Source organism: Lotus japonicus, chromosome 5, assembly GCF_012489685.1.
Source record: "Lotus japonicus ecotype B-129 chromosome 5, LjGifu_v1.2".
NCBI lineage: Eukaryota > Viridiplantae > Streptophyta > Magnoliopsida > Fabales > Fabaceae > Lotus > Lotus japonicus.
The window spans coordinates 48,568,563-48,581,975 of NC_080045.1; the positions used below are offsets into that span (position 1 = coordinate 48,568,563).

Sequence of the window (13,413 nt, forward strand, 5' to 3'; positions counted from 1 at the left end):
AACACAACATCTCATGTTTTAACACATTAGTCGTTCCTTTGTCTTCAATCTCTTTCTCACTCGTGTGACTGTGAAATTTGGAGTATCAATGTAAAAAAACTTTCATCTAGAAGCTAAGAAGACTAGGTTGAGGTTCACATGTAAGAAGGCCCCACAAGGAATTGAGCAATTAAAAAATGAGACCCACATGGCCATTGCTTGCCCATAAACCGGCTCTGAGAATGGTCCCTCCACTCACATGGACATGTTTCCTTTGCCTTTCCTCAAAGCTAACTAACTAATGCTCCTTATTTCTCTCCCAAACCGCATCTTGACCCTCCCCAAAGTCTTTTTCCATATGGGAGATGGTGAGTGACCCTGTCCCACCCTTGTCCTCCCAATGTGGGGACATTTTGCTTTAATCTTGCTGCTCCTGCAACCGACACCTTTGCTTGTCTTTGTCCACAATTTATGCTTTCACAAAATAAAGTAAATGCCCCCTCTCTCTCACAGCCCATACCATACATGCCCCCTTTATCTTCATTATATTTCTATAAAACTAAACATTGCACACTTGCATTCCCATCTCATCTCAAAGTCTTCAACATCTCACAAGGAACAAAGAAGCCTAAGCAATAAGCACTTTTTTGGTATAGGGGATTTTGGATTTAAGATTTTCTTGGATCACTAGGGAAGAAGAAGATGGAAGGCAAAGTGGCATATGAGAATGATCTCAACAACCTCAAGGCTACAGAGCTTAGGTTGGGGCTTCCTGGAACAGAAGAAAGTGAGAAGAAAACCAACAAAAGGCCATTGAATGAAACTTCTGAGGGTTCTAATGCTCAACAAGTTGAAAGTGGTTCAGCCCCTCCTTCCAAGTATGTTTAATTGATTATTGATTATCAAGACTCAAACTTTATCTCTTTTTGTTGATGGGGTGTTGAAAATTTTGATCTGTGAGCTAATTGTTGATTCCATATATTGAAATTGCAGGGCAAAGATAGTGGGGTGGCCACCAATCAGATCCTACAGGAAGAAGGAGGTAGAAGCTGCTGGGGTCTATGTCAAAGTGAGCATGGATGGAGCTCCTTACCTCAGAAAGATAGACTTGAGGATCTATGGAGGCTACTCAGAACTCCTCAAAGCTGTAGAAAACATGTTCAAGTTGACTATAGGTAAGAACTGAAAAATAAAATCACTTTTTGAATACTTAATTGAGAAACTACTTAGGCAATTTTTTTGTTCTGAAACTGATCTGGTTTTTTTTTGCCTTTTTAGGTGAGTACTCTGAAAAAGAGGGTTACAAGGGATCTGAGTTTGCCCCTACTTATGAAGACAAGGATGGTGACTGGATGCTAGTTGGAGATGTTCCATGGGAGATGTTTGTGACATCTTGCAAAAGGCTGAGAATCATGAAAGGATCTGAAGCAAGAGGTTTGGGTTGTGGTGTATGAAAATTAGGAGTATGCAAAAAGAGAAGTGTTTTGGTGTGAAGGAAAAACATGGTTTCAGCTTGGGTTCTCGGTTGGGTTTTGAGTCACCTTAGTGTATGCAATCAAGCATACATATCTGGAGTTCTACTCCAAAGCATGGAGATGGAAGATACAGTGGAGTTACTTTCCTCAAGTTTGACAACATTTGTGGTGGGATGCTTTTCAAGATTAGAATGAGAAATCTCATGTTTGCTTCAAATTAATTGTGTACAAGGATAGAAAGGGGTTCTTTGTATTGTAGATCTAGATTTTTTTTTATCTTGTGATGATACAGAGTACTATGTTACTAGGGAGGGTATCCTTATGTTGCATCAGTTTATTCATCTTTTATATACACTTATGATATTTTATAAGAGTAGTTTTTTTGAATAGATGGGAGAAAGTTAATACAACTTAGTTAGATATGTAAAAATGTATCAAGAAATAAAACATTTATTATGGAAATCAATGAAATACATCAATATATTGAAGAATCTTATCACATGATTCATCTCGATAACATTTTTTTTCAGGCCTTTCTTTAAAGTTATTTTTACCACAATAACCTAGCACTTGCCACTTGATAAATAGTTAAGTTTAAGTTTCTTAAGCATGTTCTCAAGAGTTTGAACATTAGACATATATTGAAAAAGGATTTGTTGGTAGATCTATTTCCATCTCGTCTTTGGCTATCGGCGGCCGTGGAATTAGAATTGTTGAAAGTATATTTTAATAGTCTTACTTTAAATATATTGGGGGACAAGATTGATCAAAAACCTAGTTGATTAAAAACCTAATGATAGACTACAATTTAGTTACGGAGGTTTGTATAATTGTATTCACAATGTGGTTGCCGACGTTTAGTTTCTTAAATGAAAATGCTTTTTGGAACGACACATTCAGTCACTAACAGAAACTAATGTAATTGATTGGTTGATATATCTTTTATTTAGGCTCAGCACATAGTTTTTTGTCAAACAGCCAATAAATAAACAACAACTCAGCATTCAGTATTCATGGTTTCGTCTCGCGTTCTATAACATTGCTCTTTATTAAAATGCATTTGAAACTATTTTAAACAGTTTTTGATTCTATTGTCAACATTTAGAGTATTTTGGAAAGTTATACAATTTATTAGTGTCACATTGTGTGGTACGATTATTTAATTTTTTACAAGTCATATTAGTTTATCCACACCATGGTCATCTTATTATAGACCACATGCTTACACATTTTGACTGTATGAATATCACACTTTCATGTAAAAGAATGAACTTGTGAGACAAAAGAATACATAGTCATGTCTTTCCTATAATTCCTATATAGTGCTCTGTTTTTGCATACAGTCTATAAGTATTTTACATACATGAGGGTTTTCTATTTCAATATTGTCACCTTTGGCAGGCATGTCATTGATTATTTGTAATCTGCCATGTGAATGATTTATCCTCTTCCATATACTGCGTGCAGTCCTTTCAATATAGTGCGGGTACATTTCTATAGTCAAATCATTTGGAACTTGTTGTTGTTGAAAGATTACAATAAGTTTGAAAAAAGATATATGAAAATTAAATATAAACGTGTTTTTCTTCATTTCACTTTGGCAAACCAATAGACAGCATATTCTAATAGAAGTGTCTTTTAGCAAAGGGTTAAATCTTGCACAAAGATTCAGCGGTGGAGGTGATGACAACATCGACACCACAACAGAGGTTGTGGCAACAACAATAGCGAAGGTTGTAGAAGTGGCGAGACTACACCAAAAGTGACGACGTCGTTGGAGAACGTGGTAGTGACAACAAAAATGGTGGCGCGACAACAAAGACGTGTAAGTGAGGGTGATGGAGAAAATAAATTGGTGGCTGGAGGAGGAGGTGCACCATATGTGATGGCATCAATGGAGGTCGTGATAGCGGCAACAACAACAGTGGGCCGGAGAAACGACAAATATGTGGAGGTGAGGGTGGCGTCGGAAATTGTGGCTGGGGTGCAGATGGCTTCACGACGGAACTAGTAGCGGAAGGGGAAGGAGGTCAAAGAAAGAGAGGATGGTAGAGAGAATGAACTAGTGGCTGAGGAGGAGTAGTAGAAGGTGTGTTGTGGCATCACAGCGGTGGAGGAGGCGGCAGAGCAGGGAGGGGGGATGGGTGTGATAACACTGGTAAATTCAGGGACTGTTATTGAACTGAAAAGTTACAATGCAATTGCTCAATAGACACTACAACATTTTTCACTTTAGACCACGCTAAATTCTTCAACGGAAGAAAAACCGTGGCCTAAGTATAGTATATGCCACGGTTCAATAACTGTGGACCCTTGAACTAACTCTTCTCTTGCACTTAGTTATCTATTACATTTGCATCAATTACATTACAATTGCATCAATTTTGACCATGGGTTAAATTTGCAAAAACAAATGGATAAGTATGTGCCATTTCTTTATGTCCAAATCCTAAGCCAGGACAAGTGGATATGCGGAGGCTTCAAAATCTTGAGACAATAGAAAACATTTGGAGCCATTCCAACTTCAATTGCAACAAATCAGTATAGTCTGCCATGCAAAAAATGGACAAAAAAAAAATTTCAACAAGATATGAAGTTATCAAGAGAATATTAATAATTAGTGCTAAAAGTTCGAAATAGAGTACTTGTCTGCACAAGTTATCCACTGACATAGTTAAACTATATACATGTCAAGCTCATATTCAATTATCAGGCTATACCTTCAACGGAACAAAAACCGTGGCCTAAGTTATCTATTACATTTGCATCAATTAGAATCTGCCTTGAACTAACTCTTCTCTTGCACTTATTTCTAGTGCTTACAGGTTAAGTAGGGCTGTATCATCTGTGATGTTTGCATGGGCAAGTACTTTTGTGGGACATGCAAACTCTTTGATGATGGTGTAAGTGATTCATCTTGGAACTGAAGAATTTTGTGTGTGAGATGTTCATAAACTGGTGCTTGTTCTTTTACTAAATGTAGCATGTAGTTTGGTGATGAAATATGTAGTTTGGTCCAAACTAATATTATTAATTTCTTTTATCCTCTTCTTCTTTCCTTATTTCTGTGTTTTATGAACAGGTGCTCATTACTAAACCTAAGGTTCTCAACTAAGAAAGATCCAGAGTGGCTAAAGGACTTAAGGGAACAAGAGGTAAAGATTGTAGAACGTTGCTTGTGAATATTTTCTTGTTAAAATCTAGATAGCAATTCAGAACAATGGACATTTGCTTGTGAATTTTCATTTGTGGCATAAAATGTGATACCAACTTCACCATCTATAGACTTCTCTAGTCCAAAGATTTTTTTCTTTACTAGAAGTTCATCAAGTCCTCCTATTTTTTGTTTTCAGGTTGTCATCAAATGTGACGAAGGAATCCAAATGAATCTGTTATGATTTAGGTAATTCTCAACTAAGCCAAACTCGTTTTGTCACAACTTTTTTATCTCCCGATTGAAGGTATAGCCTGATAATTGAATATGAGCTTGACATGTATATAGTTTAACTATGTCAGTGGATAACTTGTGCAGACAAGTACTCTATTTCGAACTTTTAGCACTAATTATTAATATTCTCTTGATAACTTCATATCTCGTTGAAATTTTTTTTTGTCCATTTTTTGCATGGCAGACTATACTGATTTGTTGCAATTGAAGTTGGAATGGCTCCAAATGTTTTCTATTGTCTCAAGATTTTGAAGCCTCCGCATATCCACTTGTCCTGGCTTAGGATTTGGACATAAAGAAATGGCACATACTTATCCATTTGTTTTTGCAAATTTAACCCATGGTCAAAATTTTATCCTCTATTCTATGCTATTTTATAGAGTAACCCCAGATGCTTGCTGTTATGGCTTGTCATAGGCTGAGATGTGATTTAAGTAGGCCAAATAAGAATTAGGCCTTCTTCACTTTAACTTCTTCCTGAACATTTAAAGTTCTTCAGAACATCATTTATTTGAGTTAACAGATTTCTTTTGATTGTTGTTTGATACCTTTGTTTCAGTTTCCTTTTCATTCAATTTTGGGTCGCCAATAATACTTTTAGAGGACGATTGGATCTAGATGGTTAGGTAATATGTTGTTAAGTAAATTGTTAGAAATTTCTTATCATGTTAGCACACTTATCTATAATTATATTAGGCTTAAAATTTAAATGTTAGATTGCAAGCTCAGGTGAAAAAAAAGTAGCTGAAAAGGTTAAAAAAAACACTTTGATGGCCACGGTTAAAAAACTGTGGAAGAAAAGACATTAGTAAACTGTGGCATTAATGGCACAGAGAAACCGTGGCATTAATGGCACAGAGAAACCGAGGCAAAGGTTTTAAATAAACCGTGGTTGAAATTTCTAGAGCCACGGTTTCTCAAACGCGGTACTATATAAACCGTGGCGTTAGGATTTTATGAGAACCGTGGCTTTAACTTGATAAAACCGTGGCACTTGGGCTTGGCCACGGCCGCATACACTGCGACACGAAAACCGTGGCCAAACCGCGGCGTAAGCTTTCAGCCACGGTTTTTTAACATGTTGCCGCGGTTTTCTGTCCGCGGCAGAAGGCCAAAAATGCTGTAGTGAGAGCTATGACTGGGAATCTAGGGATTTACAGAGAATTTGGGAAAAACTGGGAAATTGGGGAAGAACACAAGGTTAGGGTTTCAACCTAGAGATCCCTCGATCTCTCTCTGATTCCTCAATCAGAAATGAACCTCTAACTTCAATGCCTTCCTCAACAAGTAATCTAACTATTTATACTACTCAGTTGTAACTAACAACTGTTACTAACCATAACTGCTCCAGCTGTAGCCAGCTGTCAGCTAACAACCTAACAGCTTATTACAATTAAGTCCCCTTACTAACTAATATTTACCCCTGAGCCCTTCTTCTTGAATAAACCCGCTTGAACCTATCAATACTTCCCCTTAAAAGTTTGACCTTGTCCTCAAGGGGAAAAGAAGGAAAAAGTTCATGGATCTTGGCAGCTGATTCCCAAGAATTATCACAAGTGGGTAAAGTGTCCCAGCTCACAAGTACTTCCAAGTTGCCAAAGGCATCTTCCCTGGTAGCTATGACTTCAGCAGGTGTGACTTCCAACTCCAGCTCCTCATTGAGCATAGGAGGTAGGGAATGAGGTTGCTGATCTGGCTTCAGAGCTTTCTTTAAGAGAGACACATGAAAAACTACATGAATTCTAGCTTGTAAGCTACTGGTCCCACCCGACTCAGAATTTGATAAGGTCCATAGAACCTTGGGGCTAACTTAGCAAAGGGTCTAGAAGCTAGAGACTTTAATTTGTAAGGTTGCAGCTTGAGATATACCCAGTCCCCTTCCTTAAATTCCACATTTCTTCTATGCTTATCAGCCTGCACCTTCATCTGATTCTGAGCCTTAGTTAAATTCCCTTTCAACTCTTCCAAGATAGCATCCCTGTGCAAAAACAACTGATTGACTTCCTCCACCCTTGAAGGAATAGCTCCAGCCTTGAGAAGAATAGGAGGGTCCCTCCCATATAAAGCTCTAAATGGAGTCATTCCTGCAGAACCATGGAAATTGGTATTAAACCAAAATTCTGCCCAGGATAACCAGTCCAGCCATTGCTTGGGTTTAGGGCCACAAAAACACCTCAAGTATGTCTCCAAGCACCTATTGACCACCTCAGTTTGGCCATCAGTTTGTGGATGATATGAGGTGCTCAATTTTAGTTGTGTGCCCGCCAATCTGAAAATCTCCTTCCAAAATTGACTGAGGAACAAGGGGTCCCTATCAGAAATGATAGTAGTGGGGAAACCATAGAGCTTAACCACCTCTCTGATGAAAATCAAAGCAACATCCTTGGTTGTATAAGGGTGCCCTAGTGCAAAGAAATGAGCAAATTTAGAAAGCCTGTCCACTACCACCAAAATGGTATCCTTGCCTCTAACTCTAGGTAGCCCTCCCACAAAATCCATGGAAATGTCCATCCAAACTTCAGTAGGAATAGGCAATGGTTGCAGCAACCCTCCAGGAGCTAAGGTAGAATACTTGTTCCTTTGACAAATATCACATTCCTCTACAAACTTCCTTATGTCAGCCTTCATTCCTTCCCAATAAAGGAAGCTGGCTATCTTCTTGTAGGTTCTGAAATGGCCAGAATGGCCTCCCATAGGTGTTTCATGACATTCAGAAAGAATCATAGGGATCCGATTAGAGTTCTTGGGAAAGACCAGCCTCTCTTTGTAAAACAGGAATCCATTCCTAAAACTGTACCCACTATGGGAAGTAGGAGAGATGAGAAGTTCCTGAATCAACTTAGCAAGCTTAGGATCTTGGTGGAGCTCTGAATTCCATTCATCCTTATCAGCTGTAGAAATGACAGAAATAGCTGAGTACATCATCTTCCTAGAAAGTGCATCAGCTGCAGAATTCTCACTTCCAGGCTTGTATTGAATCTCAAAATCCAATCCCACCAACTTCACTGCCCATTTAAACTGCTCATCTGTAAACAACCTTTGATCATTCAAGAATTTCAAACTCCTTTGATCTGTTTTGATGACAAAGTGTCTTTCCATGAGATAGTGTCTCCACTTTTGTATGGCCTGGACAAGTGCCATGAGTTCTCTCTCATACACAGATTTTTGTTGTGCTCTTGGAGATAGGCCTTTACTCCAAAAAGCTAATGGCCTGCCCTCCTGCATGAGAACAGCTCCAAGGCCCTTACTGGAAGCATCTGTTTCCACCACGAACTGTTTGGAAAAATCAGGGACTGCCAGTAATGGAAGGTTAATCATAGCTGTTTTCAGCTCTTCAAAAGCCTCAGTGGCTGCTGGTGTCCATTTGAACCCCTCTTTTTTTAACAAATCAGTCAAGGGCCTGGCAATCTTGCCATAGTTATGCACAAAACGCCTGTAATAACCAGTGAGCCCTAGGAACCCTCTCAACCCCTTAATATCTCTAGGGATTGGCCAATCTTTAATGGCTTCCACCTTAGTCTGTTATGCTGCCACACCAGCTCCGGAAATAGTATGGCCCAAATATTCCAAGCTTGACTGGCCAAAAGTGCATTTTTTCCTATTTGCCTTGAGAGAGTTTTGTTTTAGCAAAGATAGGACCAGCTGTAAATGTTCAGAATGGGATGATAAATCTGAGCTGTAAATCAGAATGTCATCAAATAATACTAAGGCAAATTTCCTCAAATAAGGCTTGAGGACTTCATTCATAAGGGCTTGAAATGTAGAGGGAGCATTTGTGAGGCCAAACGGCATAACAAGGAACTCATAATGGCCCTCATGTGTACGAAAGTTGTCTTTTCTATATCCTCTTCCTTCATCCTTATTTGATGGTACCCTGATTTCAGGTCCAGCTTGGAAAACACCTTGGCACCTCCAATTTCATCCAAAAGTTCCTCTATAATAGGAATAGGGAACTTATTTGGAACAGTGATTTTATTAAGAGCCCTAAAATCAACACAAAATCTCCATCCCCCATCCTTCTTCTTCACCAAAATGATAGGGCTGGAATAAGGGCTAATACTAGGCCTTATGACCCCTCCTTCCAACATTTCTGCCACTAATTTTTCTATTTCATTTTTCTGATAGTGAGGGCACTTGTATGGCCTCAGATTTGGTATGTCAGCACCTTCTTTCAGTTGTATGGCATGGTCATGCCTTCTCCTTGGAGGTAAGCCTTGAGGATCTTGGAAAACTGAGTCAAATTTGGCCAAAACTGCAGCCAAACTTGCTGGAATAATTATGTCATCCTGTGCTGTTGTGGCTTTTTGATCACAGTGAACCAGCAAACCTTCCCCTTCCTCCCTCAAAATCTGCATAAGTGCTCCATAAGACAACTCAGATTTTGTCAAAGCTGGATCACCTTCTAGGGTAAACCATTGACCATCCTTCTTTAGGGACAACCTCATCTTGCTGAAGTTAGCTTTAATATCACCCAGGCTAGCTAACCAATCTAAACCCAGCACCAGATCTATACCATTGAGACCAAACAGGTAAAAGTCTTGAGTGACTTCTAATGATTGTATCATCAACTTCAGATCAGAACACTTCCCCTTACATCCAATCTTATAACCATCACCAACTTCCACTGTGTAATCTGGGGTGTTTTCCACTGGTAACAGCATTTCTCCAACCAGTTTCTTAGAAATGAAACTATGTGAGGCTCCACAATCTATGAGAACCACCACTGCTTGGTCCTTGATAGTTCCCTGCATCTTCCAAGACTTGTGGGAAGTAAACCCACTCATTGAACAGAGGGACAACTGCAGAGAATTAAACTCTCCAGATAGAGCATCCTCAAATTCTCCCCCCTCCAAGTCCTCCTCCTCTTCCAAGAGTAACATCCTAAGTTGCCTGTTTTTGCATTTATGGTCTCTAGTAAAGGGTTCATCACACCTGAAACACAAGTTTTTCTCCCTCTTTTCCTTCATTTCAGCAGCAGTCAAGGGCTTGTAACCCTCTACCCTGGTCCTACCAGCTTCTGGAACTGGCCCACTCCTAGCAGTTCCTACAGGATTGTCCTGTTTATGCTCGCTATTGCTATGAGGCTCTATTGTAACAGTTTTATTGTAATTGTTACTTCTGTAAGAACCTACAGATCTCACAAACCCCCACTCTTCTTAGTAACAACCTGGTTCTTTTGTTCAATCAATAAAGACTTTTGAATAACCTCGACAAGAGTATTCAACTCAAACAACCTCACTTCAGCCTTAATCTCTTCTTTGAGTCCATTTAGGAAAATTCCACTCACAAAATCATGGTCAATCTCTTTCAAAGCTCCAGCATATTTTTCAAACTCCTCAACATATTCATCTACAGATCCTACTTGCTTCAAAGATAACAGTAATTCAAAAGGATTTTGAACCATAGAGGGTTGGAATCTTCTTACCACTGCCAGCTTGAAAGCTTCCCATGAAGGTGATGGATTTCATCGCTCCCACCACTGGAACCAACTGAGTGCTCTACCCTCCAATGCCACCATAGTTGCTTGCATTCTTTCCTCTTCAGTCACTTCCCTCAGTGCAAAGTAACGTTCCAATTTCTGTGTCCAACCTACAGCATCAGTTCCAGAAAAAATTGGAATCTCCAATTTCCTCGAACGATTCTTGCTAGGAACTCGATCTCGTTCCTCTCTGCTCCTACTGCCTTCGATTTCGTCTTCTCCAGTGGATTCGCGATCACGAACCTCCAGCCTGGCTCGCAGCGACGCGATGAGGTCCTCTGCCACCTTGGTTCGCACCTCAGTCAACTCCAATCGAGTGCGCAAGCCCTCCGTTTCCTGTCTCAATTCATCTCTCTCCTGGCTCCAGCTTCCATCGCTTCTTGCCATGGTTCTTGTCGTAACCATTCAGAGTTGCAGAAATCGCGTGGTTTCACCCTCAGGCACCAAGAATGGTGCTCTGATACCAGTGATAACACTGGTAAATTCAGGGACTGTTATTGAACTAAAAAGTGATTACAATGCAATTGCTCAATAGAGCTATGACTGGGAATCTAGGGATTTACAGAGAATTTGGGAAAAACTGGGAAATTGGGGAAGAACACAAGGTTAGGGTTTCAACCTAGAGATCCCTCGATCTCTCTGATTCCTCAATCAGAAATGAACCTCTAACTTCAATGCCTTCCTCAACAAGTAATCTAACTATTTATACTACTCAGTTGTAACTAACAACTGTTACTAACCATAACTGCTCCAGCTGTAGCCAGCTGTCAGCTAACAACCTAACAGCTTATTACAATTAAGTCCCCTTACTAACTAATATTTACCCCTGAGCCCTTCTTCTTGAATAAATCCGCTTGAACCTATCAGGGTGACGGTGAGAGTGAACAATGGTCGCGGGAGGAAGGAGGTAGAGGTGGCTTTGTGGGGTCGCACGGGTAGAGGCTTTGAGGAGTTAGGGAGTGAAAGGGCTTATATGAATGGTGGGGCAGAGAAACTATTAAACATCAAGGCCGGCTAGGCCGACACGAACTTGTGAGCTACAAGATGGACTGACTCCAATTTACTTTAAAGTTGGTCACAACTGACGCTAAGTCAAAGAATAAACGTAGCATCAACATAAATTCACCATTAAATTTCGGTGGGCGGATGTTAACTTGGTCACTCATTGCGACCTTCTTAACTAACACTAATTGTCGATAAGCCAATTCAAACTAATGTTGTTTTAAATATTATTTTTTAACACTTTGCGTCGGTTAAACAAACTCTAAAAAAGCAAAAATTAATGTCGACGCCGCTGAGGATGATGCCAGATTTTTTATTCTAAAAGGGCCTCCCTGCAAACGACCCTTCTGCATCCTGGCAGTTAAGCTCTTATATATCCAAACCTGACCTAAAATTGTTGTGCATAAGGCATCTTACTGTAGTCTACTGAAATAATGAAAAGCTTAAGCAAGTCATCATTCAGACAGATTTTACATGAAGTTGAATTCAAAAAGAAAACCAGCGACAAGTTGTTGTTAGTTTCATAAATACCTGTCTAAAATTATTGATTACAGAACAACCGACTTATATAAGTACCACTTATATATGATATGAATGAGTAGAGTCAAAGCTGACATAATTAGAATTTATAAACTTCGTCGTGTACGCCCCCCTCAACCACCACGCAGAATGGACTATATGCAGGGCACCTCATTGGCATAGGTATATACAGTTTGCTCAGACCAAGTGGTACTGGCCACAATAAAGGGACCCCTCCTTTTGAAGCTAACTGAGAACAAAAAGGTTCATGCATAGCAAGCAGTAAATATTAATTAGTAAAACACATTCATACATGGAGCAGAAAAGAAGCTTCCTTTAGTCAGATTTGTAAAAACTGGACCAGACTGGTTTATAGAATCATAGTTAGTTATACGACCAGTTGAATTGAAAATCGGTTAAGTGGTACAGTTCATCTGAAGGGAAAACCAAATCATCTTAGAACAGGGTCAAAGCTCGTTGTAATTTTTTATAAATAGGATTCAATTTTATTCAAATATGAGAGCAATTTTACCTCACCTTAATGAACCAATAACATTCAAAATAAGTGAGATACAAATTCCATAATAATTAATTTAAATTATTTATTTAAGGACAAAACTTACATCAAGTTTCATATATTCATTTTTTCAGTTCTTCATTTAACCAATGATAATTAAATGGACTTTATTTCTAAAAGTAAATGAAATTTATTAAGGCTTAATGGTTAAATTTTAAAATATTAGACACATATCAATACATGATTGGAGAACTTGATGGGAATGGATATGAAGAACTTGATATAAGTAACTCAACCAAAAAATTAGCTCAAGAGGTGATGATTGTCTTCCCATATATAATGGTTATCTTGATCTTATCTTTAGTCAATGTGAGACTTCTCAACACCAGACATTGTCGGTCTCCTCACATAACATAACTTTTTTGTTGTATGACTGTCTCAGAGGAGACACGTGTAGAGAGGGGAGAAAATAAAGATGACTTCAAAGCTAGAGAGGGAAGGAGGTTCCTCGTGGTGGTGGTGGTGGTGGAGGAGACCAGAGAGGTAGAGGTCGGAGATGATGGAGAGGACGACAAGGCAGAGGTGGAGTTTGAAGGAGAGATGTTAGAATATGAAAAAGATAACTCTTAATATCTTTATCATATATATCTTAGAGCATCTTCAATATTAGGTTCTTATTTCTTAGTTATTAGCACTATTCATATGTGCTCGTACTGCCACATGTGCTTAAGCAACTCTTTGCAGATTTTGCTCCAATCATGAGTTCGTATGGTAAAACTTTTTATTTTTTACTTATGGTAACTATGCTTATGCTATAGTCCGATCCGATGCATTTAAGAATATGTTATATATAGCCTATCATCAAGTCTTTAACATTCGGAGTCGTCAGTGTTACAAATAAATATGTACTTTATTATTTTCTGAGAAAATCTTATCGATCAATGGCAAAATCTTTTAATCTTATTAAACAATGTGTGGGCTAATATTTTATTTT

At 38.9% G+C, this 13,413-nt stretch overlaps 1 protein-coding gene and 1 long non-coding RNA gene across 2 annotated transcripts; both read left to right on the plus strand.

Annotated features, from left to right (window-relative positions):
• The first annotated feature begins 458 nt into the window (after positions 1–458).
• LOC130718770 (auxin-induced protein 22B-like) lies at positions 459–1,843 on the plus strand. Its single transcript, XM_057569397.1, is given in 4 exon segments — positions 459–857; positions 973–1,154; positions 1,258–1,414; positions 1,416–1,843. Coding segments are annotated over 4 exon segments (540 nt in total). The 5' UTR covers positions 459–681; the 3' UTR covers positions 1,441–1,843.
• A 2,358-nt stretch (positions 1,844–4,201) lies between these two features.
• On the plus strand, positions 4,202–5,447 carry LOC130718254 (uncharacterized). Its single transcript, XR_009012552.1, has 4 exons — positions 4,202–4,357; positions 4,537–4,609; positions 4,808–4,857; positions 5,087–5,447. It is a non-coding gene; the product is annotated as an uncharacterized LOC130718254 (long non-coding RNA).
• Positions 5,448–13,413: the final 7,966 nt, after the last annotated feature.